Here is a 27,210-nt window from a genome sequence, read left to right as displayed (position 1 = left end):
TAGTTTTGATTGGCATTTGTCTACTTGCTAGAGATGTTGAACATTTTCTCATATATTTGTTGATTAATTGTATATCATATTCTGAGAAGTGTCTGTTCAGTTCCTTGGACCACTTATTGATTGGATTATTTGTTTTGGGTTTGTTTGTTTTTTTTTTTTTTTTTTTTTGGTGTTAAGATTTTTGAGTTCTTTAAACATCCTAGAGATTGGTGCTGTATCTCATGTGCATGTGGTAAAAATTTTCTCCCATTCTGTAGGCTCTCTATTCACCTCACTGATTGTTTCTTTTACTGAGAAGAAGCTTTTTAGTTTGAATCCATCCCATTCATTCATTCTTGATTTTAAATTTTGTGCTATATGAGTCTTATTAAGGAAGTCAGGGCCTAACACAACATGATGGAAATTTGGGCCCATTTTTCCTTCTATTAGGCACAGGGTCACTGTTTTAATTCCTAGGTCCTTGATTCACTTTGAGTTGAGTTTTGTGCATGGTAAACAACATACTACAGTGACACGGCCACATCAATGTTTATAGCAGCACAATTCACAATAGCTAAACTGTGGAACCAACTAGATGTCCTTCAGTAGATGAATGAATAAAGAAAATATGGTATACATACACAATGGAATATGACTCAGCCATAAAAGAGAATAAAATCATGGCATTTGCAGGTAAATGGATGGAGTTAGAGAAGATAATGCTAAGTGAAGTAAGTCAGTCCCAAAAAACAAAATGCTGAATGTTTTCTCTGATATGAGGATGATGATTCATAATGGGAATAGAGGGGGAGCATAGGAGGTATAGACAAACTTTATATAGGGTAAAGGGCAGGGAGGGGCAGGGAGGGGGCATGGGGGTAGGAATGATGGTGGAATGAGTTAGACATCATTACCTTAATTATATGTATGACAACACGAATGGTGTGACTCTACTTTGTGTAGACAGAGACATGAAAAAGTGTGCTATATATGTGTAATATGAATTGAATCACATTCTTCTGTCATATGTAAAAATAATAATAAATAAAATTAAATTTAACTCCCACCACCACCGGCAAAAAAAAAAAAAAAAAAAATGAAGATAGTTAAAAACTCCATCTTCTACTTAAGGCAGAATGGTAGCAGCTAAGGTTGGATGGTGGAGGAAGGGGGAGAAAAAAAACACCCTTCCTAGAAGTGTTAGAAATCACTTCTATTCACATTCCATTGATGGTAATTGCAACATGGGCATATCTGAATGCAGGGGGAGGGATGTAGCCCCAAGCTGGGCAGGGGGCCTCCCAGAGACAACTGCATGCTATAGACTAAAGAGCACATATGTTTGGTAGAAAGCCAGATTTTCTGCTTGGCTGCTAAAGGCTGCTGAGCTTAAGAACATGCTCAAAGATTTATAGCAAAAGGAATTTGCTAACCAGCAGATCCAGCTCAAATGAAGTTCAGTAATTTGTTATTATTTGTGCCTTGAATGGATTTTCTTGTTTAACTCTTGCATTAGCCCTATTAAATAAGTATTATCATTATCCAAATTAAAAAGGAAGAAACTGAAATGCCAATGGTTAATACAGCTTGCCCAAAGTTACATAGCCAGAAATGGCTTCAAGGACTTCCAAAACTGTATATTTGAAATCCCCAAGCTCTGAAGGATATATAAAAGCTCTTCAAGTGTGCATCTTAATATCATTCTTACTGTGTTTATGATAGTGAGAGCAACTCTCTCCCCCTTCCCATCACATTGTGGGTGGAAATTGAGGTAATGCAAACACATTGCACCCCTCTCCAAAGAATTCACTTTTCCTCTCCTCCATATCCCTACTACCACCCTTTATAAGTGGGAGATGAATGATCACTAATCCCATTTCAGTCTATAGGTCTGCCTTGCATAAATGGGCTGCCCCCTCACATCCTCAGGATATTTGTGATCTATTGTGATGCACTCCACCCCCCATGTAGTATTCTCAGCCTTTAGAACCTTGTTTAATATATTGGTTTTTGTTATTTTTGTTTTATTTTCATCATTGTGCTATAAACCTCCTTGCAGGAAGACTAACCCAATAGATATTTATCAAGATCCTATAGTGTCAGGCATTGTGGAAGACATGGAGATATGAGACGAAAAAGTCATAGCCTGGGCCCTGGAGAAACTAGCATCCTAGAATCACATGTCCAATAGAACTTTCTGAGAGAAAGATTCTATACCTAGTTGGTTCCATGTGGGACTTAGTAGCCATTGGTAGCTATTGAAATGTGGTCACTTAAACTGTAGAACTGAATACTTAATTTAATTTAAATTTAAGTGTCCACATGCCTAGTGGCTACCAAATTGCACAGCATAAAGTTAGAGTGATCTTCAATTGTCTGTAATAAAAGAAGTAATATAGGTATATACGCACAGGGTGGCTTGGGAGTACAGAGGTGAGTGATTTAGCTAAGCTCAGGTATAGAAAGACAAAGATCCAAAAGAGCCCTCCCAACAACAACATCAAAAGATATTTGAATCCCAGCTATTTCCTTCCTAAATGAACACCCTTGAGAAAGTTGCACTTCGAGGCTTCAGATGACAGGTACAAAATATTCATGGCCATATTGTTCATGAAAGCCCAAAGCAAAAACAACCAAAATGTCCATCAATAGTGGGATGGACAAGCAGATGGTCATAACATTTTGTGTAACAGAAAGTGTACATCAGTCATAGTGATAAGCATGTTTCTCAAAACTAAAATCAAAAATCAAAAGAATCTATAGTGAATAATATCATTTATATAAGATTCAAAAACTAGAAAAACTAAAACAATAAGTTAGAATGCACATGTAGTGGTAAAAGTAAGTAAGCACAGAAGTGGTTCCTACAGTCAGGCTGAATGTTGTCTTTGGGAGAGGGTCATGGAGTGACTTCTGTAGAGTTATAGGATTCTTTTTCTAACTTAGAAGGTGGCTACACTGCATTTGCCTTTAAAGTGCATTAAAGTTTTATTTATTTATAAAACTTATTTAATATTATTAAACATAAATATTCTCCTTTTTTGAAAATTAATATTAGGAAACTATGGTTGACACTATTAGTTATGTATTTTGAAATAGCTAGTGAAGAAGATTTCAAATGTTCCTAACACAAAGAAATGATAACTTAGGTGATGGATATGCCAGTTATCCTGATATGATCATTAAACATTGTGTAGATATATGAAAATATCACCATATCTATAAATGTATAATTATATGTCAATTAAAATTTTTTAATATTTCAAATGACAAAAAACCTCAGATCTCTGCTTCTCACCACTCAGTTATGTTTTGTTATGAAAATGATGATACATAAAATTGACTTTATGCAAAATCAAAACTATTTCTGCAATTATTTTAATATGATAAAAGTTCAGTGCAGATTGACATATAGGAATTTCAACATGTTATTTGTATCCTCATTGGTAACAAAGTGAGAAGATGCATATTTCTCACTAATTATTAAAAATCTATTTTTCTTTTAGAAAGATGCTGTGAATCTTCAAAGATGTCTCAGCTGACACACTACTATTGTCCGAATAATTGTGCCCTCTTCTCCTACATTTCAAATTCTAACCCTCAAGGTGATGACGTTAGGAGGTAGACCTTTTGGAGGCGATTAGGTCATTAGATGGGATCAGTGCTTTTATAAGAAGTCAGAGAAACCCAGTTTCCCTTTCTACCACACAACTAGAAAGGACAATCTATGAACCAGAACTCAGGCTCTCACCAGACAGCAAACCTTAATTTCGGACTTTCCAACTCCATAACTGTGAAAAATAAATTTCTGTTGTATATAATTTCTAAAAATCAATATTGCATATGATCATTAAGAACAGCTCTGTATGGCCTACTAATTAATTTCGCCATATTTATGGCACCACTTTCAGTTCATCTTTCTAATTTTGAGTAAACAATATTTGTAACTATAGTGCCAGGATAGGTTCCTGCTCTGGAGGTGTAAGCCTCCTATGAAATAGAAAGTCTGAAATAATTAATAAGAAATAGAGACAGAGCTAGAAACTAGATTAAAAAAAAAAGGCAGAGCACCTGATAGGTGTTCAAGTCCTGATAGGAACTGGAACCCAACAAGTGAAAAATGGTCCCAATTCTTTATTTAAGGCAGAGGTAAGGTTTCTGCCTGAGAACTCTTGCTTCTTCGTGTGGCAGGGGTCTTGCAGTAAAGGGATTGATTGCAGTTTTGGCAAGCCACACCATCTCAGAAAGGCTATATGGCTCTTGTGGGTCTCCCAATCTCTGATGCTGTGCTGAACTTGTGACAGTGCTAGGTAGGAAGTCACATGAATTGGGCACTCTCAAACCAGCAGGATTGCTGCTGGGAGCTCCAGATACCATATTTTCCTGCCTAATGGCTTCCACATTTTTTTAGTTCACGCACAGTTCATGGATGGCTCATGATGGCTTCCAGTTGTAATGTTTATTTTAACATTTTCCAGATTTTTGTTTCTCTTTTCTCTGTAATGGTAGAGTTGAATTAATTCCTTGTTTTGAGGCTTGAGAGTAAGTGAAAATAATGCATTTTCAATTTTATTATTTGTAAAACATTTGGAAAGTGCAGCTATTTGGAGACTATATTTGAATTTACAATACCACAACTTGGTTATTTGAAAAAGGTTGATTTCAATCTGCTACAAAAAAAAAATTGATTCTTTTCCAATCTGGAGACCTCAGAATGTTCTGATCTTGGAGAAAATTGCTAGTGGAATAAAAATGGATAAGACTAAGTACACTATGTCCTGCTTTTTCCTTTGCCAACCTTAAATAATGCTTACACTAGATTGCAGTATCAGTTCTCCAACTTCTTACTTGAAACTTCCTCCCTTCAACCCTCCATGAGTCAATGAAAGAATTCCAGAAGCCAACTCTACTCTACAAAAGGAAAACCATTGGCCTAGAAAAGAGTAACTGCATTGAAACCTAACAGTCTTCTGCCAGTGACAAAACAGTCCAATCACAACAGAGATGGGTGAAACCTTCCATCAATACTGTTCAAAAAAATAGAAAGAGATGGCATGGGAGCATCTCAGATTCCATGAAATACCAGGCAAATAATCGTTGACCCACCACAAACCTAGTGGGATATATTTTCTCCCAAATGCTTTATTCTTACTTTTACTTGTGGCTTTTTTTAACCAATTAGGATACTCACTTTGCTGATAAGTATGTAATTTTGGAAAAACAGGTTCAGCATGTATTATATCTCTTTAAATCTAATCTACATATGTACAAAATAGTCATCAAATGTACCATCGACGTGTCAGAGGATTTTAAGAAAAGTGCTGATAAAATGGATTTCTGACTTGTCCAGCAGTTAAATCAACTGTGTATTTTGCCTTTCTATAGTATTTGAATTTGATGAACAGAAGCATAATAATCTCTGACATAATGGACAGTAGTATTACACAGACAGGTACACATTTCACTTTGACACACATTAGGTTTCACAGAGACTATCATGTGCTTAGTCCTTAGTTTGATCTTTTTGTATAAGGATCCACAGAACCAAATTAGAAGTAAACTGCTAATCTTTTCCAAAACTTTAAATATTCCCATTTATTGTAGACCAGAAGAGAATTCCTTCCTTTTTACTAATTTCTTCCTTCTTACTGTCTACTAGTTTCCTTTTCTGTAAACATAAAATTACATGTATAAATTTTAATTGTAATCTATGTACTCATTTTAATGTATTTCCTAATCCTGTTTCCAATACTCTAATCTAATGCTACTTCTCACTGAATGCTTTTAATTACTCAGAATTTTTCATTTCATTCTTTTACCCTCTGGCCTCTTTCTCTCCTCTTTCTAGGTTCCTATTAATATCTTTAGGAGCAGACAGATTTCTTGTTGGCACTTTGTAAAAAATAATACTTTCCTTGAAATTTTTAAAGGAATGAATAGATATGTCCAAGATCATATTTATTACTACTTTAGATCAAATATTTGCAACTGCAGATTTTTTAGGCTAAAAAAAAACAGTTGGAAAGTATTGTAACTACTTTATTTCCCTGTTACTCTAGTTACAGAAACAATACTTTTTTTTAGGCTAAAAAAAACAGTTGGAAAGTATTGTAACTACTTTATTTCCTTCTTATCTCCCTATATCATCTTCTTTTTCATAATTTCTCTATGAATTTTATATATCAGGCATATTAATCTAGTAATTCTACTCCTCAATATATTCTGCCTCTAAGCAGAAGTTCATCTTACTCAAAATGCTGTCTTTGCCATCTATTAATAACCTACATATAGTTTTTTATAAGTGAATTATAATTATGCTTAATATTGGGGTTCATTTTAACTTAAATACACAAACATGGAATATAATTCGCTCCAATTCAGTCCTTACTACTTCCCCTTTCCTTCCCCTCTGTTTCTTTTCCTGTATTCTACCAGTCTTTTTCTATTTATTTAAAATTTTTTAAACAGTGCACTATAGATATACATAAAAGTGAAATTCATTCTGTTATATTCATACATTTCCATTGGATAGTCTGGTTAGTTTTATTGAACCCAATAAAACTGAATATCCTATTATAGTTAAACCATCATCCCTGTGTTTTAAATTAACTTCCAGACCACTCATGTATATCAAATCAAGCTGGTGGCGACTGACCAGAACATAAAGCTGCTCCCCTGATCAGCCCCCAACAATTGCAAGGGCGCTCCTTATAAGCCTGAAAACTGAAAAAGTAATGTTTGGGGGTCTAGCCAATGAAAGCAAGCCAGGTTACAGAAATGGAAGCGTGCAGTCAGGTGTTTAGTCAATCACAATTAGCCCAGTCACCCCAGTTACAGAAACAGAGCCCTGTTACTCTAGTTACAGAAACAATACCCCATTAGGTAGTTCCATGTAATTAAGGGTTTCTATAACAAAAGGAAAAGAACAACTTGCCCCAGTCATGACCCTTCTACTTGGCATGGTTGTTTTACAAAATGGAGTTACAAAACAAAATGGAGTCACTTTGGCTTGGCTATCACATCTTAGTAGTTTAAAATGTTGATTTTTATTATCTCTTATACTTCCATGGGTTGAAGCTACATGTATCTTGAGGGGAATGGTGGTCATTTTTTTTATTGCTGTGACCAATGTGCATGACAGGAACAACTTAAAGTAGGTATTTATTTGGGGATCATATTTCTGAGTTTCTGTCTATTGTCATCTGACTCTTCTGCTCTAGGTCTAAGGTAAGGTAGAAGATCATAGTGGAAGGTCATGGTGGAGGAAAATCTCACCTTATGTCAGCCAGGAAGCAGAAGAGAGAGAAACATAGAGGAGCCATGGAAAAAATATAATCCCCAAAGTCATGTTCCTAGTGATCTGCTCCCTCCAGCCATGTCCCACTTGCCTACAGCTACCATCCAGTAGCCCATTCTAATTATTAATCTATCAAGTATATTATTAATTCACTAATGAGTAACAGCTCTCATTAACTAATCATTTCACCTCTGAGTATTGTTACTTTGGCTAGCATGTTTCCATCACATGAGTTTTTCAGGGAACATTTTATATACAAACAATAACAATTAGAGAATTAGTTCAACATCTCCAGAGAAACAGAACCAAGAGGGTGTGTTATGCTGTATATATAAAAGGAGAGAGAGATTTATTTTAAGAAATTGGTTCACTCAGTTGTAGAGACCAACAAGGCCAAGGTAGACCAGCAGTCTAGAGACCTTTGGCAGAGCTGCATTTTGAGCCTCAATCTCTCCTTTCTCCAGGGAAAACAGTCTTTTCTCTACTAAGGCCATCAACAGATTGGATAAGACCCACCTACATTGTAAATGGCATTCTGTTTTATTCAAAATTTACTGATTTTAATATCAATCTTTAAAAAAAATCTTCACAAAATCATGTAGAATATGTTTGATCAAATATCTTATGGGACAACATAGTCGAGCCACATTGACACATAAAATGAGTCATCACAATTTCTAAAATGATTTCTCTGCATACACAAATTTATGGTTAAACTTACCCCTTCTGATTAAATTATCTCTAGTAATAGTTGTTCAGTTCCCCTCCCAGTAAAATGGGGACCAGTGAGGAAGGTCCTATGAGTCACTGAGGATGGTGGGGAGAGAGGGGCAGAGCTGCATTGACTAGACACAAAGAACCTCTTACCAGAGAAATCAAATGCTAGAAATTGTGTCCCAAAGTGTGTCCAAGATGAAATCCAGGGTCAACAATCCAAAACAGAGTCCTCTAACATAAAAGGATGCAAAAGTTCAACAAGAGGAGAAATTCCAGGAGGTGATGAATGACAGGCAGGTAAGAGCACAGCACAAGTATATCTACTGGAATTCCGGAGGTGAGTGCAAATTCCCACTTAGCTTTTTAGGTTATCATGCTTAATTGCTTTGGCACTTGTGAAGGGGACTTTTAAGAGAGCCCCACTGAGACTATTATCAGTAGTGCTCAGTATAGATTATCAGTAGCACTTAACTAGTCTCCTTAGTGAAAACTTCCCACTAAACTCTGTACCTTCACAATGTCAGCAGTTCTAAAAATTCACAGGGTGGTTTTTTTTTTATTTTCCTTTATTTCCACTGGTAGAAGTCAGCCTAGTCACACTTGGTGAGCAGGACAAAGTAGCTGTAGGTCAAAATCCCAATAAACCAAAAAGAGGAAAAAAAAAGACTAATGACTGCATCTCCTCCCTTCTCCTGCCCAAGAATTAGCCTCTCCCTTCTCCTGCCCAAGAATTGGCCGCATGGGCTTGGTAGAAAAACACTCTGCTAGTTAATTCTTTCTTGAAAGGAGATTGCAGTTATTCGTTATGAGTCTGTATTTCAGAAAAGCTATCCCTAATTTTTAAGGTTTTCATTCCTCTCATTTCCCACCAGCAGCACAGTGATCTCATTTTAGCAGATGTCAGGTGAATTGGTCACATGAGTCTCAACAGGGAACAATGTCTAAGATTTCTGGCACATGGGACATGAATTTATTTTAGCTCCTCATTTAGATGGCTCTGATACATACTTGAGATTTTATTCCTTCTACCAACATATTTGAAGATAATTTAAATGACTGGTTTTCAGTTGACACTTATCTGATAGCTAGAAGCTTGTCAAATAACCTATGGTGAAAAAAAAAAGATGTGTCTTTCTTATTTGAAATTTATCATGGATTGATACTTTTCTAAAATACAATGAAAAAGAGTTACTAGAAAAATGATCACACTTTTATTCCATAGCAATGTCAAGTTGCTATAAAAGTTAGAAACACTATTTCTCTTCTTCTGGACTTGTTAATTAGCACCAATATAGGTACAGGTTGAATATTCCTTATCCAAAATGCTTGAGACCAATTTTATATTTCTTCTTCTGTGAAGTGTCTTCAGTTCCTCAGCCCATTTATTGATTGGGTTATTTGGGTTTTTTTAGTGTTAATTTTTTGAGTTCTTTATATATCCTGGAGATTAATGCTTTATCTGAGGTGCATATGATAAAGATTTTCTCCCAATCTGTAGGCTCTCTCTTCATATTATTGATTGTTTCTTTTTCTGAGAAGAAGCTTTTTAGTTTGATTCCATTCCATATATTGATTCATGATTTTACTTCTTTCGCTTTAGGGGTCTTGTTAATGAAGTTAGTTCCTCAGCCAGTATGGTGAAGATTTGGGCCCATTTTTTTTCTTCTATTAAGCAAACGGTCTCTGTTCTAGTGCCCAAGTCTTTGATCCACTTTGAGTTGATTTTTGTGTAGGGTGAGAGAGAGGGGTTTCATTTCATTTTGCTACATATGAATTTTCATTTTTCCCAGCACCATTTGTTGAAGAGGCTATCTTTTCTCCAGTGAATGTTTTTGGCACCTTTATCTAGTACGAAATAACTATATTTATGTGGAGTTTGTCTCTATGTCTTCTGTTGGTCTACATGTCAAACCTCAGACTCTTTCAACTATACTTTTTTGATAAATCAAAAAGGTAAAGAGAAGTAGGTCAAAATTAAGAACTGAACTCCAAAAACCAGAATCATAGACACTCCTGAGAAAATACCTACCAAGTTGGTACACCAGTACCTGAGTTGTAGTAAAGGACTGGAGTTTGATATAAGGATGAGAATTATTAAATCTCAGAACTTGACCAATTATGGTGAATGTACAGTATAGAGAGAAAAGGCACAGAATATGACCTCCCTGTCTACAGGAAGCAGGTGAGGGAGGAAAGTAGAAAACTTACTCCATGCTGCAAATTTTAACCAGGGCAATCTGTGTGCAAAACATAGGATGTATACAAAGTGGCAATATGTGTTTAGGGCACAGACAGTATTCAGCAAAAGAGAAACAGAAATAATGGGAATGATGCAAAGTCCTACAGGTAGTGATCTAGAAGGGGTGATATTAAAAGAACAGGCAGGCATCTGGGAGTTCTGCCTGAATCTGGGAAAAAGACTAGCAAGATAAGCAGTCTTGGTGTTAGCAGATAGGTACCTCCCAAGAACCGGCTGAGACCAAGTGAGTAAGCATCTGCCTACCGTTCATCAGACTGGAAAAATAGACATAGATTGAGCCAGATGCCATTTTCATGGGAAACAACATATCTCTCAAGGATGCTGAAGCTGGAATTGTCATAATAAGCCCCATCTTTGAGTAATTCTTGTTTTATTAATCACTGAGACACTTCATTCTCTAAAATCAAATATTATTGGGGACTTTGCTGTTGAAGATTATGTCAGCAAGAATAAAGCCCTCCACTCTTGCCTGGAGGCTCTAAGTCACTTTGATACAGAAAAACAGCCTCAATTCCAAATCCAGGTGAAGAAGTTCAGGTAAGTGGTAACTGGACTCAACAGTCCACGTTCATCCTAACTTTGCTCTTTCCAAAGAAATGGGAGCCTGGGTCAACTTACAGTCCATATCCAATGTTGCTGTCTTTATCTGCATCCCTGCTTTGCTTTGACCCTCTCAAATACTGTTTTGTTTAATTATCATCTAATTTCTACCCTCTCCTCCAATCGTTTGTCTTTTCTTTTGCTGAGATACCTCACTCTGTTGAACAATCTCCTTCATTGCATTAGGTAATAAGCCCACTTGTATCAGACACTAGATTTGCTCCTGGCATTCCCAGGTGTGCTGGGTTAGGAAAATTCTAAGATACTTGCTAGAACAGAATGAGGAAGTAGGGCAGAAGCTCAGAAATTCACTCAAAGGGAATTTTCACCTGGGGACAAGATAAGAACTCACTTGTCATAATCAGGATATTAGGATAAACCCAGGAGATTTTTTGCTTTGGTGCACCTTGAATGTGAGTCTGGCACAGCCTAAGTATCTCTTGCTTTTAATTGAGAGTGTTCTTAAAATGTGGAGATAGAGCTGGGAGGTCAAAAAAAAAAAAAAAAAGATTCAGTGAGGAAAGTACCATTAAGGTGGGAGCTGAGAACTAGTTGGTGGAGACTAAAATCCAAGAGCATGTAGAAGGACAAGGAATATAAGCCCAAGCACATTTTTCCCAGAGGAGAGTGTGTCTGGGTTCTTACATAGGGAGATGCTGGGAATTCTGGTCTGCTAAAAGCAACTGTCTCTTTCCCATAGAGATTTATTCAACTCTTTAAAAGAAAAAAGACTATGGAGGAAATGAAGGAAAGAGGGGAAGATCCAATAGCAAAGCCCCAAATTCCCTTGGAAACAAGAGAAGTGTCCCATGCCAAAGATGTCAATCCTGAGTTTCTTGCTGGAGCTGAAACTGTGCAAACTAAAGGAAAACATCGAGTCTAAGGTATCAGTGATCTTTAGACTTTATACCATTTTTTCTGAATTACATGATTGTCTCATAGGAATCAACTTCCCTCATCACATCCCCCACCCCCTTTTTAGCATTTGAACCCAAGATCCCTGTTTAGAATAGAGGTTGAGAACATTGTGTGGTTGACTTGCTTCATTCTCTAGAGGATTTGCTTCCAAGCAGCCGTGAATGTATCACTGTGAGAACACAACGATATTTTCATCCATGACTGAATAAAATACTATTCTGTTCCTGCTCCTTTTAGGGAGAGGAAAATTGTTCTTGGTTATTTTGGTCTACAGCTTTTCAAAACTTCCATTACAAATCATAAAGCAAGTTTGACTTCTGGGAAATGCCACTCTAGTTAATAATTTAAAATATATTAATGTGGTGAGGTATGTCTTCCTAAAGGTTATCTTTCTATATCAGAAATAGATTTTAAAATAACAGCAGCAACAACAACAACAAAACCCTCTTATTATGTTTCTTGACTTGTGGTCAGGTGCAAAAGGACTTCCCAGGGAAAATGGGAAGGACAAGACAACCTCTGAGAGCCAGTTGTAAGATCTGGCACCTTTAGTCATCCATGGAGTCAGAAAGCAAGCTTGAATTCCCAACAGTCCACCAGGACAATTACAAGGGCCTTTTGCTCAAGAGTGCAATGTGACTTTGGCTGTTTTACTACAGCCCAAATTAAATCCAGAATCCCATCCCACCACCATTCTTCCCTGCCCTCGACACATATAAAACACTTCCTCCCTTCCTTTATCCTTCCCTCCCTTTTTTGTCTCCTTACTTATTTCCTTCCTTCCTTCCTAAATCTCCTCAAAGGTAAAAAGAAACTTATAGATTTTTAAGGACAAACATAAATGTGGAAAGTAAACATGAAATGACTGCTAGCAATAATGCTTTCCTAAACCAATGGCTTTCAAACTCATTTAACTACAACCAAAAGCAAGGAAGACATTTTACATCATGTCCCAGTATCTGCATACTCTGACATATTTGTATACGTATAAAGAGATAGAAATCATCAAATTTCATAGCATACTACCTATGATGCACTGATTTTCTTTTTTTTTTCCTTTTATAAAATGTCATAACTCACTAAGTTGGTATAATGAGCTACTAACGAATTGGCAACCAGCAGTTTAAAAAATTCTGCTGTCATGAGTGATATTAGGAGAAGGCCTATTAATCTTTATTCCAGAAAATAACTCAAGAATAATTTTTCCTAATAGCAGACCTCTTAGGCTTAGAGAATCTACTTTTGAGACATTCCTGTGAAGTGTTTGCTCCTCGCCCATCTCAAAGGTCCAGAAGTCACTGCAGATGTAATCATATGAGAGAGTCAGGATCACAGTGCTCCTTCATGATTTCTGACATCAGCCCTCAATCCTGAACATCTACTCCTTGGAAATACTTCTAAAGGTGAAGTCTTTACAGGAACTGGTTAGAAATTTATCTCAGACGATATCCACAGACTCTCTTGGGGCCAGAAGTGGCTTAGGAAATGATGGAACAGTAAACACAAATATCTTAGGACATTTCATAAAATGAAATAAAACATAGCTGTGAAGAAAAATGAGGTTGACCTGTGTACTTTGAACCAATATTCAGGGTAGGTTGCTCAGCTAAAAAGAGTGAGATGAGTACTTTGTATGTAGTAGACTGCCATATGTTTTTAAAAGGGAAGTATATGTGCTTTTATGTGAATGCAATATTTGTGGAAAGTTCTACAATATATTAGTAACAGAAATTGACACTAGGGAAGAGAAATAGAGGACTAGAAGTACAAAATGATCAAGATCAAATTTTTATATTTTACATAGTATTTAAAATTGTTATTTTGTATATATAAATGTGTTACTTTTCCAACCAAAAGTAGATAACTATTTAAAAACTGTGATATTATAAAACAGATTTTGTGATGTGGACGCCAAATATTTGCAAATTCATTAGGGTGAAAAGAGTTTTCCTTATGAGCAATTGAATAAATAGATGTTTATTATGACACTGAAATTATCTCTGTCATTTACATATCTTGTACAGTTTACAAAGAGTTCCACATCCATTGTTGATTTAGGGCTCATGACAACCATTTGAAATAAGTGTGACAGGTACTAGAAGCAGAACTTTACAAATAAAAACAAAACAAGCAAACAAAAAATTCTATAGTTTAACAGAATGAAAAACCTAGAGCATATTTTAAGGTAAAAGGTTTGGAGTCGTTACATGGCTGTGATATAATAGAAATCTGACATTTTACAATATTAAGAGTCACAAAGTAATTTACAAATAGCAGCATTTTTTAAGCTTTTAGCAATATTCCTTACAATTTTTAACTCTTAAAAACTCTTGCATAAAGGAGGAATGAGGCAGGAAAAAGAAACACTCTGAAACTGTGTAAAATGTGCCTAACATTAGAACATAAATTGTCAACTAAAGACTGGTTTAAAAATCACTGTTAGAGAAATTGCAACCATAACTTCACAATATAGTTTTACCTTTAAATTAGAACAAATCTAAAATAATGGCCTAAGTGGAGAAAAAAAGAGAAATTACAAAGCATCATTACCAATTCTCGAAAAATACCCTCAAGTCATAGTGTTCTTTAGTTTCCCTGGGACAATCCGCATTTACACCTCCTGTCCCCATGTAATTATTCAAAGCACCCTTTTCATTTTCAAAAGTACTCTAAGTATGGATGATAATTATATCTCCACCCTGTTAAAGATCACTCTCTATTTTCATTCATCTTTATGATCCTTGTTTTGTAGGGTTTGGGCTTCATCTCAAAACTAATTATCTTTATACTTGCAAAAGCTGAATGACCTAAGCTCAGGTCTTAACTGCATATGAGACTCTCTCAAATAAGAAAGAGAAGTTTTCCAAAATATTGCCCACCAGCGACTTTATTAAAGAGATTCACAGTGGAAAGGCAGTCTCAGGGTCTAGTCTGGAAGTTTTGGCATGTTGAAATTTAAAAGGGAAACGTGAGCCAGGTTTCACTTGGTGAGACTGATGTGAAGACAATTGAAAGTTTGTTCCCAAATCCTGGAAAGATTAAAGAGTTGCTATGACATTTTCTTAAGGTTGCAAATGTATATCTTCCATAGAACAAGCAAATCAATCAGTATTTGCATAGGATGTCACAGAACAGCATTTTTTTTACTCCACAGTAAGCAGATTCTCCATGACTGCTACAGGATTAAGGTAGTGCCACTGGTTATGTGTAAGAAGAGTTTACTTACTACATCCTCTAAAGCAGTTGGCATTATAATTGAAGATATCGTGTCTAAGTGATTGCTTGAGGTGTCTGTGTAAAATATTAAAGAACATTTTAATTATTCCTTTATGTTTACATTTACACTTTTAACAAAATATTTTCAGAACATAAATATCTTTTAACATGCATGTACCTAAGGTCGTACATTCAGATTCTCTTTCTAAGGGAATTGGGACTGAATTCCAAATGCAACAATTTGACTTGATTCCCCTAGTTGTTTCTATGGATGTTTACATACATTGTTTATTTATCTATTTTATTTTATTGGGAATCTATTTCCTATTGATTACTCATCAAATTTTCACACACAAAGAAAAACTCATTGGATTTTCTTTGTTCTAATCATCACTGGTTGAGTGGTTACTATCACTGCCTTCACTGTCACTGTCACTGTCACTGTCACTTCCATTATTGCCATTACCAGACTTGCTCTGGCTGTCACTCTCATCACTGCTGTCAGATTTGCTATCCCCACTGTCACTGCTGTCACTATCACTGCTATCACTACTGTCACTGCTGTCACTGCTATCACTACTGTCACTGCTATCACTGCTGTCACTGCTATCACTACTGTCACTGCTGTCACTGCTATCACTGCTGTCACTGCTATCACTGCTGTCACTGCTGTCACTGCTATCACTGCTGTCACTGCTATCACTGCTCTTGCTGCTGTCACTGCTGTCGCTGCTGTTGCTACTGTCACTGCTATCACTGCTGTCACTGCTGTCGCTGCTGTCGCTGCTGTCACTGCTATCACTGCTGTCACTGCTATCACTGCTGTCACTGCTGTCACTGCTGTCACTATTATCACTGCTGTCACTGCTGTCGCTGCTGTCGCTGCTGTCACTGCTATCACTGCTGTCACTGCTATCACTGCTGTCACTGCTGTCACTGCTGTCACTATTATCACTGCTGTCACTACTATCACTGCTGTCACTGCTATCACTGCTGTTACTACTGTCACTGCTATCACTATTATCACTGCTGTCACTACTATCGCTACTGTCGCTGCTATCACTGCTGTCACTGCTATCACTGCTATCATTGCTGTCACTACTGTCACTACTATGACTGTTTGATTTGCTATCACTGCTGTCACTACTATCTGATTTGCTGTCACTGTCACTACTATCACTGCTATCGCTGCTATCACTGCTGTCACTGCTGTCACTGCTGTCACTGCTATCGCTGCTATCACTGCTATCACTGCTGTCACTGCTGTCACTGCTATCGCTGCTGTCACTGCTATCACTGCTGTCACTGCTGTCACTACTATCGCTGCTATCACTGCTGTCACTGCTGTCACTGCTATCGCTGCTGTCACTGCTATCACTACTATCACTGCTATCGCTGCTGTCACTGCTATCACTACTATCGCTGCTGTCACTGCTATCACTGCTGTCACTGCTGTCACTACTATCGCTGCTATCACTGCTATCACTGCTGTCACTGCTGTCACTGCTGTCACTGCTGTCACTGCTATCACTACTATCACTGCTGTCACTACTATCACTGCTGTCACTACTATCACTGCTGTCACTGCTGTCACTACTATCACTGCTGTCACTACTGTCACTACTATCACTGCTGTCACTACTGTCACTGCTGTCACTGCTATCACTACTATCACTGCTGTCACTGCTGTCACTGCTATCACTACTATCACTGCTGTCACTACTATCACTGCTGTCACTGCTATCACTGCTGTCACTGCTATCACTGCTGTCACTGCTCTCTGATTTGCTGTCACCACTGTCCTTGCTTTCTGATTTATCTTCACTGCTTTCTGATTCATCATTGTCTTCACTCTCATTGTTACTATCATCACCGTGACTGTCACTATCATCAGTGTCTGATGCACCATCACTGCCCTCATCATCGTCTTCTCCATTTGAGTCACTGCCATTGCCATTATCATTTGATTCATCAGAGTTATAAGAAGCATCTCCTCTGTTACTGCTGTCATTGTTGCCATCTGAATTAGCATCCTCGCTTCCATTAGACTCATCACTGCTGTTGGGGTCGTCTCCTTGCATGGATTCATCATCAAAATCATAACTGTCATATCCATCACTATTGCTACCACTACCTGTTTTACTGTGCCTGGCTTTATTTCCAGGTTCTGATTTCTGGCCAGGTCCTTGTATGTTGTCAACCTCTCCTTGTGTTTTGGCATTTCCTGAGCTCACGTTCATTCCATGTTGCCCTTTACTATCTTTACTTTCATTGATTTTCTCAGCTTCTTTGGTAATATTAGTTCTGTTGGTTTCTATTCCCTGTGGAACAATGAAGAAAAGAATGATTGATTAGTGAATATTTGCTGCAAAGTTGCATTGGTCTGAGGAGGACTGTATGAGAAAAGTGACCACAGGAATAGGATTCCAACTTTCAGTTCTTCCCAAACAGTTATTTGTGAAAACACACTTTTTTTTGTACTTGAAAGTACTCTTGTGTTCAGATTGCTTAGCAACCCATCCACATTTATACTCTTTTATTCCTACCTAAAAGGAACTTTCTAGAAATTCTGACTCTTAAAATTTTCTATATCATAGTCCAATAGGAACTCCAGCTTTCTTCTTAGTCAAATAATGTAGGTGAAAAATTACCTGGATGCTTATGATTTTTGTGCTACCCTCAGAAGGTGCCAGGGAAGAATGAAACTGACATCAAAAGAAGTTGGATTAAAAACTAACCTTAAGTTGGCTCTTCCCAATAGCACTTTGTTCTGGTTGTCTGGTGATTCCATTTTCCACACCTTTGCTTTCTCTGTGGCTGGGTTTCTGGGTGTCCTCTATTCCTTGGCTACCATTGCCTTCTGGAATACCATCAGAGTCTTCTTCACTATTGGAGGTGTTGTCTCCACCAGTGCCATTATGGGAATCCTCTTTGTCTTCAGAGTCATCATCTTCACCACTAGTTGAATTCTGACCTACGCTACTGTCATCTCCTTTACCATGAGACTGACCTGTATGGCCCTTGCTGTTATCACTGCCCTTGTTTCCATTCCCTGGTTCTCCACCATCATTGTCACCAGAACCCATGTCATCATCCTCATCTGTACCATCTCCACTAGGACTCCCATCAGAATTATCCAAGCCAGCATCTTCTCCATTGCCTGGTGTTACCTCAACCTCCTTATCCCCATTTCCCTCACCTTCTCTTTGGGGTGTTACTGCACTTGTATCACCCTCATTCCCATTTATTTTATTGTCATGGTCTGTATTATTATTGCTTCCAACTACTTGAGGTCCATTTTCTTGGAAAACAGTAACACCCTCATTTTGGCTTGTGTCTCCATCATCCTCATTTGTTGTATTCTGATCAGCACTGCCATTAATATCGCTCTCATTTGCTGCTCCAGGATTGTCAGTGATGCCTACTTGTCCCCTGATGCCATTTGCTGTACTGTTATCTTCTTCTCCATGAATCGCATCATGACCATATGTTTCTGGTTTTCCTGTGACTCCATTTTCTTCCTCAATATTCCCCTCTTGGCTGGCTAAAACAGACTGTATAGAACTCTTCCCTCCTACTTCTTTCCACTCAGAACCATTCCCTTTTTCTTCATAACCATCCTTGGTGTACTGTTGCCTTCCTAACTCATTTGCATGAAGGGATTCACCACTTTCTTTAGTGGTGTCATTGGCATTTAACTCATGCTGAAAAGGAAAAAAAATTCAAAATAAATTATAGGTCTCATCTTGAAGCAAAGCAACTGAAAAGAAGGGTGAAAAATTGTAGGAAGTTAATGAAATTCAAAAATAACTTAGAAATAGAAATAACGGGAAACACATTTCATATCCCATACCTGTACTGGCACTTTTTGTTTTGCTAGAAGATGTAAATTCACAGATTTTTCAACAGTGTGTCTCTCCAATGGCTTGATTTGAGGAAGCTGCCAAAGTGAAAACATGGGATATTTAAAGAATCTTATTTTATGTATAGTACCTCACACAAGAACATTTTTCCCTCAGTGAAAATATAATACAAAGGTAAATAAATGATCTAAGAAAAAGAAGTAGCTTGTTGCTGGGCTTACGCAAAATTTTTAATTTGGCATGTGAATATTTTTCATTATGGTATTACCAATTTTGTTGAATTATTAGCCAGACTACTTATCTTGACTGTAGAAAAACAAGGAGGTAGACCCTTTTTGTTTCTGAACAAGCCTCTTGCAGTAGCACAGAACCCACCCCAAGTATAATCCTGGGCAGATCTCCTAAGAGAATAGTGGGTGTGGTCAGAGTCAGTGTTGAACCAAAATCAAGTAACTGATACTTCTGGGCTCTTCAAGAATATACTTAAAACACTTGGGGGAATTCTCAACTACAGAAAGACCAAAAAATGCTTGGTCTCATGAGAGCATATGAAAATGTTAAGCCTGAAATCTGGTTAATACAATTACAAATGGGTTATCATATAAAGTCTTTTTTTAAAAAAATTAATAAATGCTTTATTTTATATATAACATAAATGTCCCTAAGAAAAACAGTTCTTAATTTTTATTAGGGTATTTTAGTTGTACATAGTAGTAGGGTTCATTTTTACATATTCATATATTTATGGGATAGAATTTGTTTCATTTCAATTCCCAGTACTTCCATTTTCCCTCTCTTTCTCTTTTACCCTATTCCCATTTCCCTATTCTATTGGTTTTCCTTCCTTTTATTTGTTTTAATTGGTGCTTTGTGAATATACATAAAGACGGAATTCACTGTGGTATATATTCTTGTATCTACATAGCATAATTTGGTCAATTTCATTCCTCAGTTCTCTTTTCCATCTCCCATCCCTTCCCCTCAATCATCTTCCTCCACTCCACTGATCTCCCTTTTATTTTCATGGGATCATTCCTTCCCCCATATTCCCACCCTTATTTTGCTGTAGCTTTTGTATGTGAGAGAAAACATACAACCCTGACTTTCTGAGTCTGACTTAGTTCACTTTCATGATCTCCATTTCCATCCATTTACCAGCAAATGCATGATTTTATTGTTCTTTATAGCTGAGTAAAACTCTATGTGTAATGCAAATCTCAATGTTTGAACTCCATTTATCTGCAAAACTTTAGGTATGTTTTGTTGGACTAAAAGATTTAGCAAAGCAAGGAAGTTTTCCAAGGAAGAAAAACTTACTGGAATGGCCCATACTGCTGCCCAAATGCAAATAAATATAATTATCTTCATTGTCCTTAGGAATAATAATCAATGGCTGTTAAAAAAAAAAGAATAGCACAAGATCACTTATAAAGCAAAAGATAATAGCTACAGTAATATATTATTTTGATCTGCAACATTTGCCCTTTTCCCTGGGAAAGGAGTACCTATGATTGACTTGAGGGAGCTCAGTTAGTGGGAAGAACATGGAGTTTGAATTCTGAGACCTAGTTCAAAATTTACCTCTACTAGTGGCTGTGTGAGCTTGAGGCAGTTAAGAAGCTTTATTAAGTCTTCAGTTCCTCTGTCTGGGATAGTGATAATACTACACCTCAGGAGTATAACCGGGTTAGCAAAGGATTGTCTCTAAGAAGACTTCTCTGACTCCATTTCAAAGAGAATTTGTGTAACTTTTTACACCCAGTGGTTTCCGTATACCTCACCCACAACACACTACACAATTCTAAAATTGCCAGGTTATTTCTATTTTCCTCTGTGCTACTGTAAGCTCTTAAGGTCAAGGAGTGTCTTGGTGATGGTTGTCTTCCAATACAAAGTACACTGGAAGGCATCTTATCAGTGTTGCTAATGAATAAATAATTAGTGTTAACAATACTTAGCACTGTTCCAGGCATTTTGCAACCTCCTAATAAAAGATAGGAATTATTACATGGGACTTCTAAAAGAAGTCAGAATTCAAATTCAGAAATGGACTAACACAAATTTTTATACATTGAAACAGACGTTGAATCATGTGAATCAAAAATATAAGTTTCTATGTATGAAAAGTTGGATTTCTTGATATATGATACTATGTTTATTAAAAGGAAAGGATTTATTTTTCCTTCTGTTTCATGAACTCTCACTGGCTTTAAAGATTGTGATGTTGTATGTTATAAAAACAAACAATGTAATTTAATGGTAGTAGTGGAAATATAATAAAACTTCAACAAATATGATAAGAAGAATTATTGTAATTTCCTCACAGGAGAAAAGACAAAGTTTTAGACCTACTGACAGAACACATGCTTCAATCTTATAGCTGTTCATCAGAGAGTCAAGAATAGCTAAACCTCCTTCAGAAATGCTATGGACTGAGGCTGAGGTGACCCCAGGACAAGTGAAATACAGGGTTGTAGGGTGGAAATATTGGAAGCTAGCTGTTTAGTTGGCAAGGGTTATGCTGTCCTTTGCAATCCCAAACCTAATTATTACACAGACTCTGCAGAAGACCAGTCTACACCAGGACTTGGAGGAGCCACTGTGTCCCGGAAAGGTACTTGTGACAAAGGCGGGTGTTGTACGTACCTCCTTTCTAAACTGCAATCCAGCAATTCTACCACGTAAACTCTCTTTGAGCTCTGCTCCAGAGGATAACAGTGATGCTTGTCACTATTTGCCAAAGCAGGTAAATGACTTCAAAGTCTGCTATAGAAATAGCCTAAGTATCATCTGCCTGAAGCTGAGGTTTCAGCACTATGAAGCCTCCCTTCGAATTATTGAGTTTATTGTTACATGTGAAATGAGATTTAGCAATTAGCCAATTAATTTGGTCAAGTAAATAAGAAAATAATGTTTGAAAGCCTCGTGAAGATTTCTAAAACTTGAGTTATCTGATATTTTATTAAAACCAATCAAAGTGACCCAATAATTATCAAATTTCCACCTCAGTTTTTGCCAATTTTTCAGTAAAATCTTTTTTTTTCTCAACCTGTAGAAATTCTTGAAATAGAAAATGTGTGTGACAGAAGTCAAATCTCTAGATATCCTAAGTCAAAGTGCTTCAATCTTGCTTTTCAAACATCAAATTTTTAAAAATAATAATAATAATTTCCCAGGCCAAAATTCAATTTTACAGGGGCAAGATATTAAAGGTAAACTGGGGTTTACTTATGTAATCGGACAACAAACTTCTGAAGACCCAATACAGGACAGATACTGAGCTCTGGATGAGCCCTTCATGTGTGGCTCAGCCAGACTGAAATACATGTAGTATAATGTGTTAAATCAAATTCTCCAGTACATGTTTATTTCTTTGTAAAAGTCAGTGTATTAATGTTACTATTGTTAGTATTTTAAAAGAAGCAGAGATTGCGTCGTTCCTTTTTTCATGAAATCCCATTACATCTTACATTGCATTACGGAGAATGAAAAATGACTGACTAGACTTAGATTCTTGAAATTGATTCTTTTTTTTTTTTTTGGATAAAAATAACAGTAATGGAACCTTAGTGAAATATGCACAAAACATTCTAATCACTTTGTTTTAGTATTTTGGGCTTTACACATGTACTGTACCTGATGTTCACTTTTTCTGATAAGCAACTTATATTTTAACAACATACTGACTGTACAGAAAAAAGTCCTATTTTTCAGTGATGTGATATCTTATTGGATGGAATTAACATCCCTTGCCACAAAATTTTCTATTGTCTTTTAATATATACTCAATATGACATGTAAAAAAAAATGGAAGGAAAATCTAATCAAAAAAGGATTCTCAATTCTTACAATCTGGTTTTCTTCACTAAAATTCATAGTTCTTTCTAGAAAAAAAAGGAACTTTTTACTTATGTAGTTGGTTCTGAGTAAAGAGGGCGTTCTGTCTTACCTTATGAGCCTTCAAAGGGACTTTGAAAATCCAGGTTTTCTTATCGTTCTCTTTGAAGACTGAGAGTGGCACGCTGTCCTGGAGTTTTGCATGACAATTTTGTACCTGCCGAAATTTAAACTCAGTTTGATAATTTTCTCAACCAATCACTGTTTAGGATCCCTGATATGGGGTTATAAAGTGTCACTGTGTCTATGAAGCACATAATAACTCCCTACTTCCTCATGGCTGATATGTATTTGTTCACTGAACCATTCGCTTCCAATGGGGACTAGACTTACTTTCACTTAATTAAATAGCTCCTGGAAGGCTGTTTCACTTCTTAAATATAGAGAATCAGCGTGATATATCTGAAAAGAGCCACTTAAACTCTGTCACCCTGACATTTCTTGTCTTGCTAAGGTTGGCAATCTAAGAAAACTCCAGGTTTCTTTAGTAAATATGACTGCCTATTTAAGACCCCTATCATTCCTGAGGTACGCATTAAAGCTTCTGCGCTATAATTCAAAAAACTGTCCACATGCAACAGCCTTGACTTTGCCCAAGGGATCTTTAACAATCTATAAACAGTAACACTCCTGAAACCTCTCTGATCTAATTTAAACAAACGCATGAAGTTTAAAGTCTATCAATTTAGTATTCAAACTAAATTTTTAAAATAGATATTTTAAAGATTAAAACTTAGATGTCTTTTTTTTGGGGGGGGGTGGTACTGAAGATTGAACCCAGGGGCACTCAACCACTGAGCCACATCCCCAGCCCTATTTTGTATTTTATTTAGATCTTGAAGTACAAATGTGCATACAAACAACAGACTCACTTTTCAGTAATTTCTTAGTTATCTGTCAGCTGTGCAGTACAAAGCAGAAAACAAGAATGTATTTTATCAAAAAATGTTGGTACCTGAACTTACCATTCTCTTGGATCCTGGGTGTACATTATAATGCAGGTGAATCCTAAATCATGTCTCCAGTTTATGATTTCAAAATTTAACCATCTATGTCTCTTGGTGTATTTGTTCAAAATTTTCAGGAATGCATTATGTTATGGAATTGAAACTTGATTACTAATACTATACCACTACCCAGAATTTTACATGGAATCTTACATGGGAATAAATCCACACATACATATGTAATATTATAAATAAATATAAATGGAGGAAGCTAGCACAAGGCTGGGGAGCCCTGAGCCGAGTATAATGCCCTGCACTGCCTAGACTCCTGAATAATACAGTCAGGATGGCTGAAGGTGACCCCAAGAAACAAAAGGCCAAGATGTCTGCTTCTTTGTGCAGACTGGAAGAGAAGAACATAAGAAGAAAAATCCAGAAGTCCCTGTCAGTTTTGCAAGATTTTCTAAGAAGTGCTCTGAGAAATGGAAGACAATGTCTGAGAAAGAAAAATCTAAATTTGATGAAATGGCAAAGGTAGATAAAGTATGCTTTGATTGAGAAATGAAGGATTACGGACCAGCTATAGGAGGCAAGAAAAAAGAGGACCCTAAAACTCCCAAAAGACCACTGTCTGGATTCTTCCTGTTCTGTTTAGAATTCTGCCCAAAGATCAAGACCACAAATCCTGGTATCTCCGTTGGAGATGTGGGAAAAAAAAAAAAAAGCTGGATAAGTTGTGGAATAACTTAAGTGACAGCGAAAAGAAGCCATACTTCCCTAAGGCTGCAAAGCTGAAGGAGAAAAATATGAGAAGGATGTTGCTAACTGTAAGTCCAAAAGAAAGTTTGATGGCACAAAGTGTCCTCCTAAGTTGCCCAGAAAAAGGTGGAAAAGGAAGAGGAAGAAGAGGAAGTGGAAGAAGAGGAGGAGAAGGAAGATGAATTAAAAACTGTTTATCCCCATCTTCTGGTGAACACTTTGGAGTAGGATAGCACGACGATTGACACATCTTATTTGAGATGTGTCTGTGTTAGTTTCAGTTATAGAATTTGGTCATGATCCTATTGTAATCTAAGTGCTCTAGAAATTGTCAGTGGTTTACATGAAATGGCCTGGGTGTCCAGAGCACCCTGACACTATATCAAAGTTGTACATATTTGCAAACATTTTTAAGAACAAAAAGAACTCTCATGTTCTCCTCATTCTGTGCATTTTGCTGTTGATGTGACAAGGCATTTGAAGATGTTCTAGCATCTCTTTTTTAATTTGTAAAGTGCTGTTAACTATATGGTTATTGGCTAGAAATCCTCAGTTTTCAACTGTACATATCTATAGTCTGTAAAAAAGAACAAACCAACCAAGACAAACTCTTGATGCTCCTTGCTTGGTATTGAGGCTGTGGGGGAAGACGCCTTTTGGAGGGACTATAGCTTAGGGCGTGCACTCTGAGGCTGGACCTGTTGACACTGTGGTAGGCATCCATTTAGCTTCAGGTTGTATTATTTTTGTATATAGTGATACAGCATTCTGCTGCCTTTCTTAGTTGTGGGGAAAATTTTTTTAGTACAATTTTAAATTTTGTTTTCAAACAAACTGTAGAACTCTTCATTGTCATCAAAAAGCCACTGCATCCGTGAAAGTTCAAGAACGTTCTGTACTTAAATACAGTTTGCAAAGTTATGTTATTTTTTGTATGTTTAGAATGCTGTGATGTTTTAAAAGTTAAATAAACAGTATTACATTAAACACTTATATATATACTATATAATTATATATATAAAGGTTGAAAGGGAACCAAATTTTAAGAAGACTCAAGTTACTCATGAAAGCAACACTGTCACCCCACATGCAAACACTGGTAGAGATTGGTGAACTGAACCAGCCTTTCTTTTCCTTAATTTAAATTAACACAAGTTATAATCAGAGATTTCAATAGCTCTGTCTTAAAAAGTGATAAACAGAAAATCAGTGTAGACATATAAGATTTAAACAGAAGTATTAACCAACTTGATATAATTAGCATGTACAGAATACCAACAATGGCAAAATTAACATTCATTGCAAGAATATTGATGGAACATTTATCAAAATATGCCATATTCTAGGCTTAAAAATAAATCTCAATAAATATAAAAGGAATTAAGTAATACAAAGTATATTGACCAACCAGAATCTAATTCAGTTAGAAATCAGTAACAAAAAATATTCTAGAAAGCCCCAAGTATTTGAAAGATAAATAGCATACTTCTAAATAGCCAGTAAGTAGAGAATCCTAAAGGGAAATTCAAAATGCACTGCATGGATTGAAAATAGAATGACAGCATCTCAAAATTTGTGTGATGTTACTAAAGCAAAACTTAGAGCAGTAAATAACTATATGTGAAAAGAAAGGGGCTTCAGCTCCCACACTAGGAAACTAGAAAAAAAGAAGAAAAACTTAAAAGAAAGTAGAAGAAAGGAAATAAAAAAGCTTAGAACTGAAATTAATTAAGTAGAAAATATAACAACAGTAGAGAAATCCATGAAACCAAAAGCTAATTCTTTAAAAGTTTAATAAAATTGAGAATACTATCCATATTAATCAGGAAAATAAAAGGAAGACACAAATTATCAATATCAGGAATGAGAGTGATGTCCACATCAGATTCTGTGGACATTCTATCAAGAGTCTATAAACTTCCATAAGGGAATACTGTGAGCAACTTTACGCTAATAAATTAACAACTAAAATGAGATGGATAGATACCTCAAAACACCAAAACTCCCTCAAGAAAAATAGATAGTCTGCATTGTCCATACCAATTAAAGAAATTAAATGCATAATTAGAAACCTTCCCACCAAGAAAACTTTCAGTTCAAATGGTTTCTCTGGCAAATCCATGACATATTTCAGAATGATATTATATACCAGTCCTACACAAACTCTTTCATAAAATGGAAAGGGAGAAAATACTTCACTACTCTTTCTGTGATGACAACATTACTCTGATACCAAATCCAATTACAAGAGAATGCTACTATATCAATAGCCATCATAAATAGCAATGCAAAAATTTAAAGTAAAATTTTAGTGAATCACATAAAATAACACATAAAAAAGGTAATTCATGATGAACTAGTGATTTATTCTGTGTGAAAGATGAGTTTAACATTTAAAAATCAAGCAACATAATTCATCATATTAACAAACTAAAACAGAAAACCAAATGGCCTCAACAGGCACAGATAAAGCATTTGAAAAAAATCCAACAACCATTTCTGATTTAAAAATATATAAATATGCAAAAGAAATATATGTGTAATTTGCAACAAGTGAAATATGTAGTGACAAATTTTAAGAACTAAACATTGAAAAAAAAACTACCAATGTTGCTGAGGAAATTAAATACTGCCCAAATAAATGGAGTTATATACCATGATAATGGGTTGAAAACTCAATATTGTTAAGATGTCAAGTCTAACACAATTTATCTATAGGTTTATTCAGTGCCAGTTAAAATCCATGAAGAAATTTAA

The 27,210-nt window shown here is 36.3% G+C and overlaps 1 protein-coding gene and 1 pseudogene across 1 annotated transcript; one reads left to right on the top strand and one right to left on the bottom strand.

The window, feature by feature from the left end:
- Positions 1 to 15,370: 15,370 nt before the first annotated feature.
- Positions 15,371 to 20,218, bottom strand: Dspp (dentin sialophosphoprotein). The gene is made up of 6 exons (XM_077110202.1): positions 20,168 to 20,218; positions 18,841 to 18,927; positions 17,726 to 18,691; positions 16,852 to 17,308; positions 16,285 to 16,806; positions 15,371 to 16,137 (listed from the first exon to the last, which is right to left on the bottom strand). The coding sequence occupies exons 1-6, from the start codon at positions 20,216 to 20,218 to the stop codon at positions 15,371 to 15,373; spliced, it is 2,850 nt and encodes a 949-aa protein (XP_076966317.1).
- A 3,822-nt stretch (positions 20,219 to 24,040) lies between these two features.
- LOC143405694 (high mobility group protein B3 pseudogene) lies at positions 24,041 to 24,681 on the top strand (annotated as a pseudogene).
- The last annotated feature ends 2,529 nt before the right edge of the window (positions 24,682 to 27,210 follow it).

This window comes from Callospermophilus lateralis, chromosome 8 (genome assembly GCF_048772815.1).
Source record: "Callospermophilus lateralis isolate mCalLat2 chromosome 8, mCalLat2.hap1, whole genome shotgun sequence".
NCBI classification, from domain to species: Eukaryota; Metazoa; Chordata; class Mammalia; order Rodentia; family Sciuridae; genus Callospermophilus; species Callospermophilus lateralis.
Note: the sequence above shows the minus strand (reverse complement) of the source record. Positions and strands in the feature narration are given on the sequence as shown.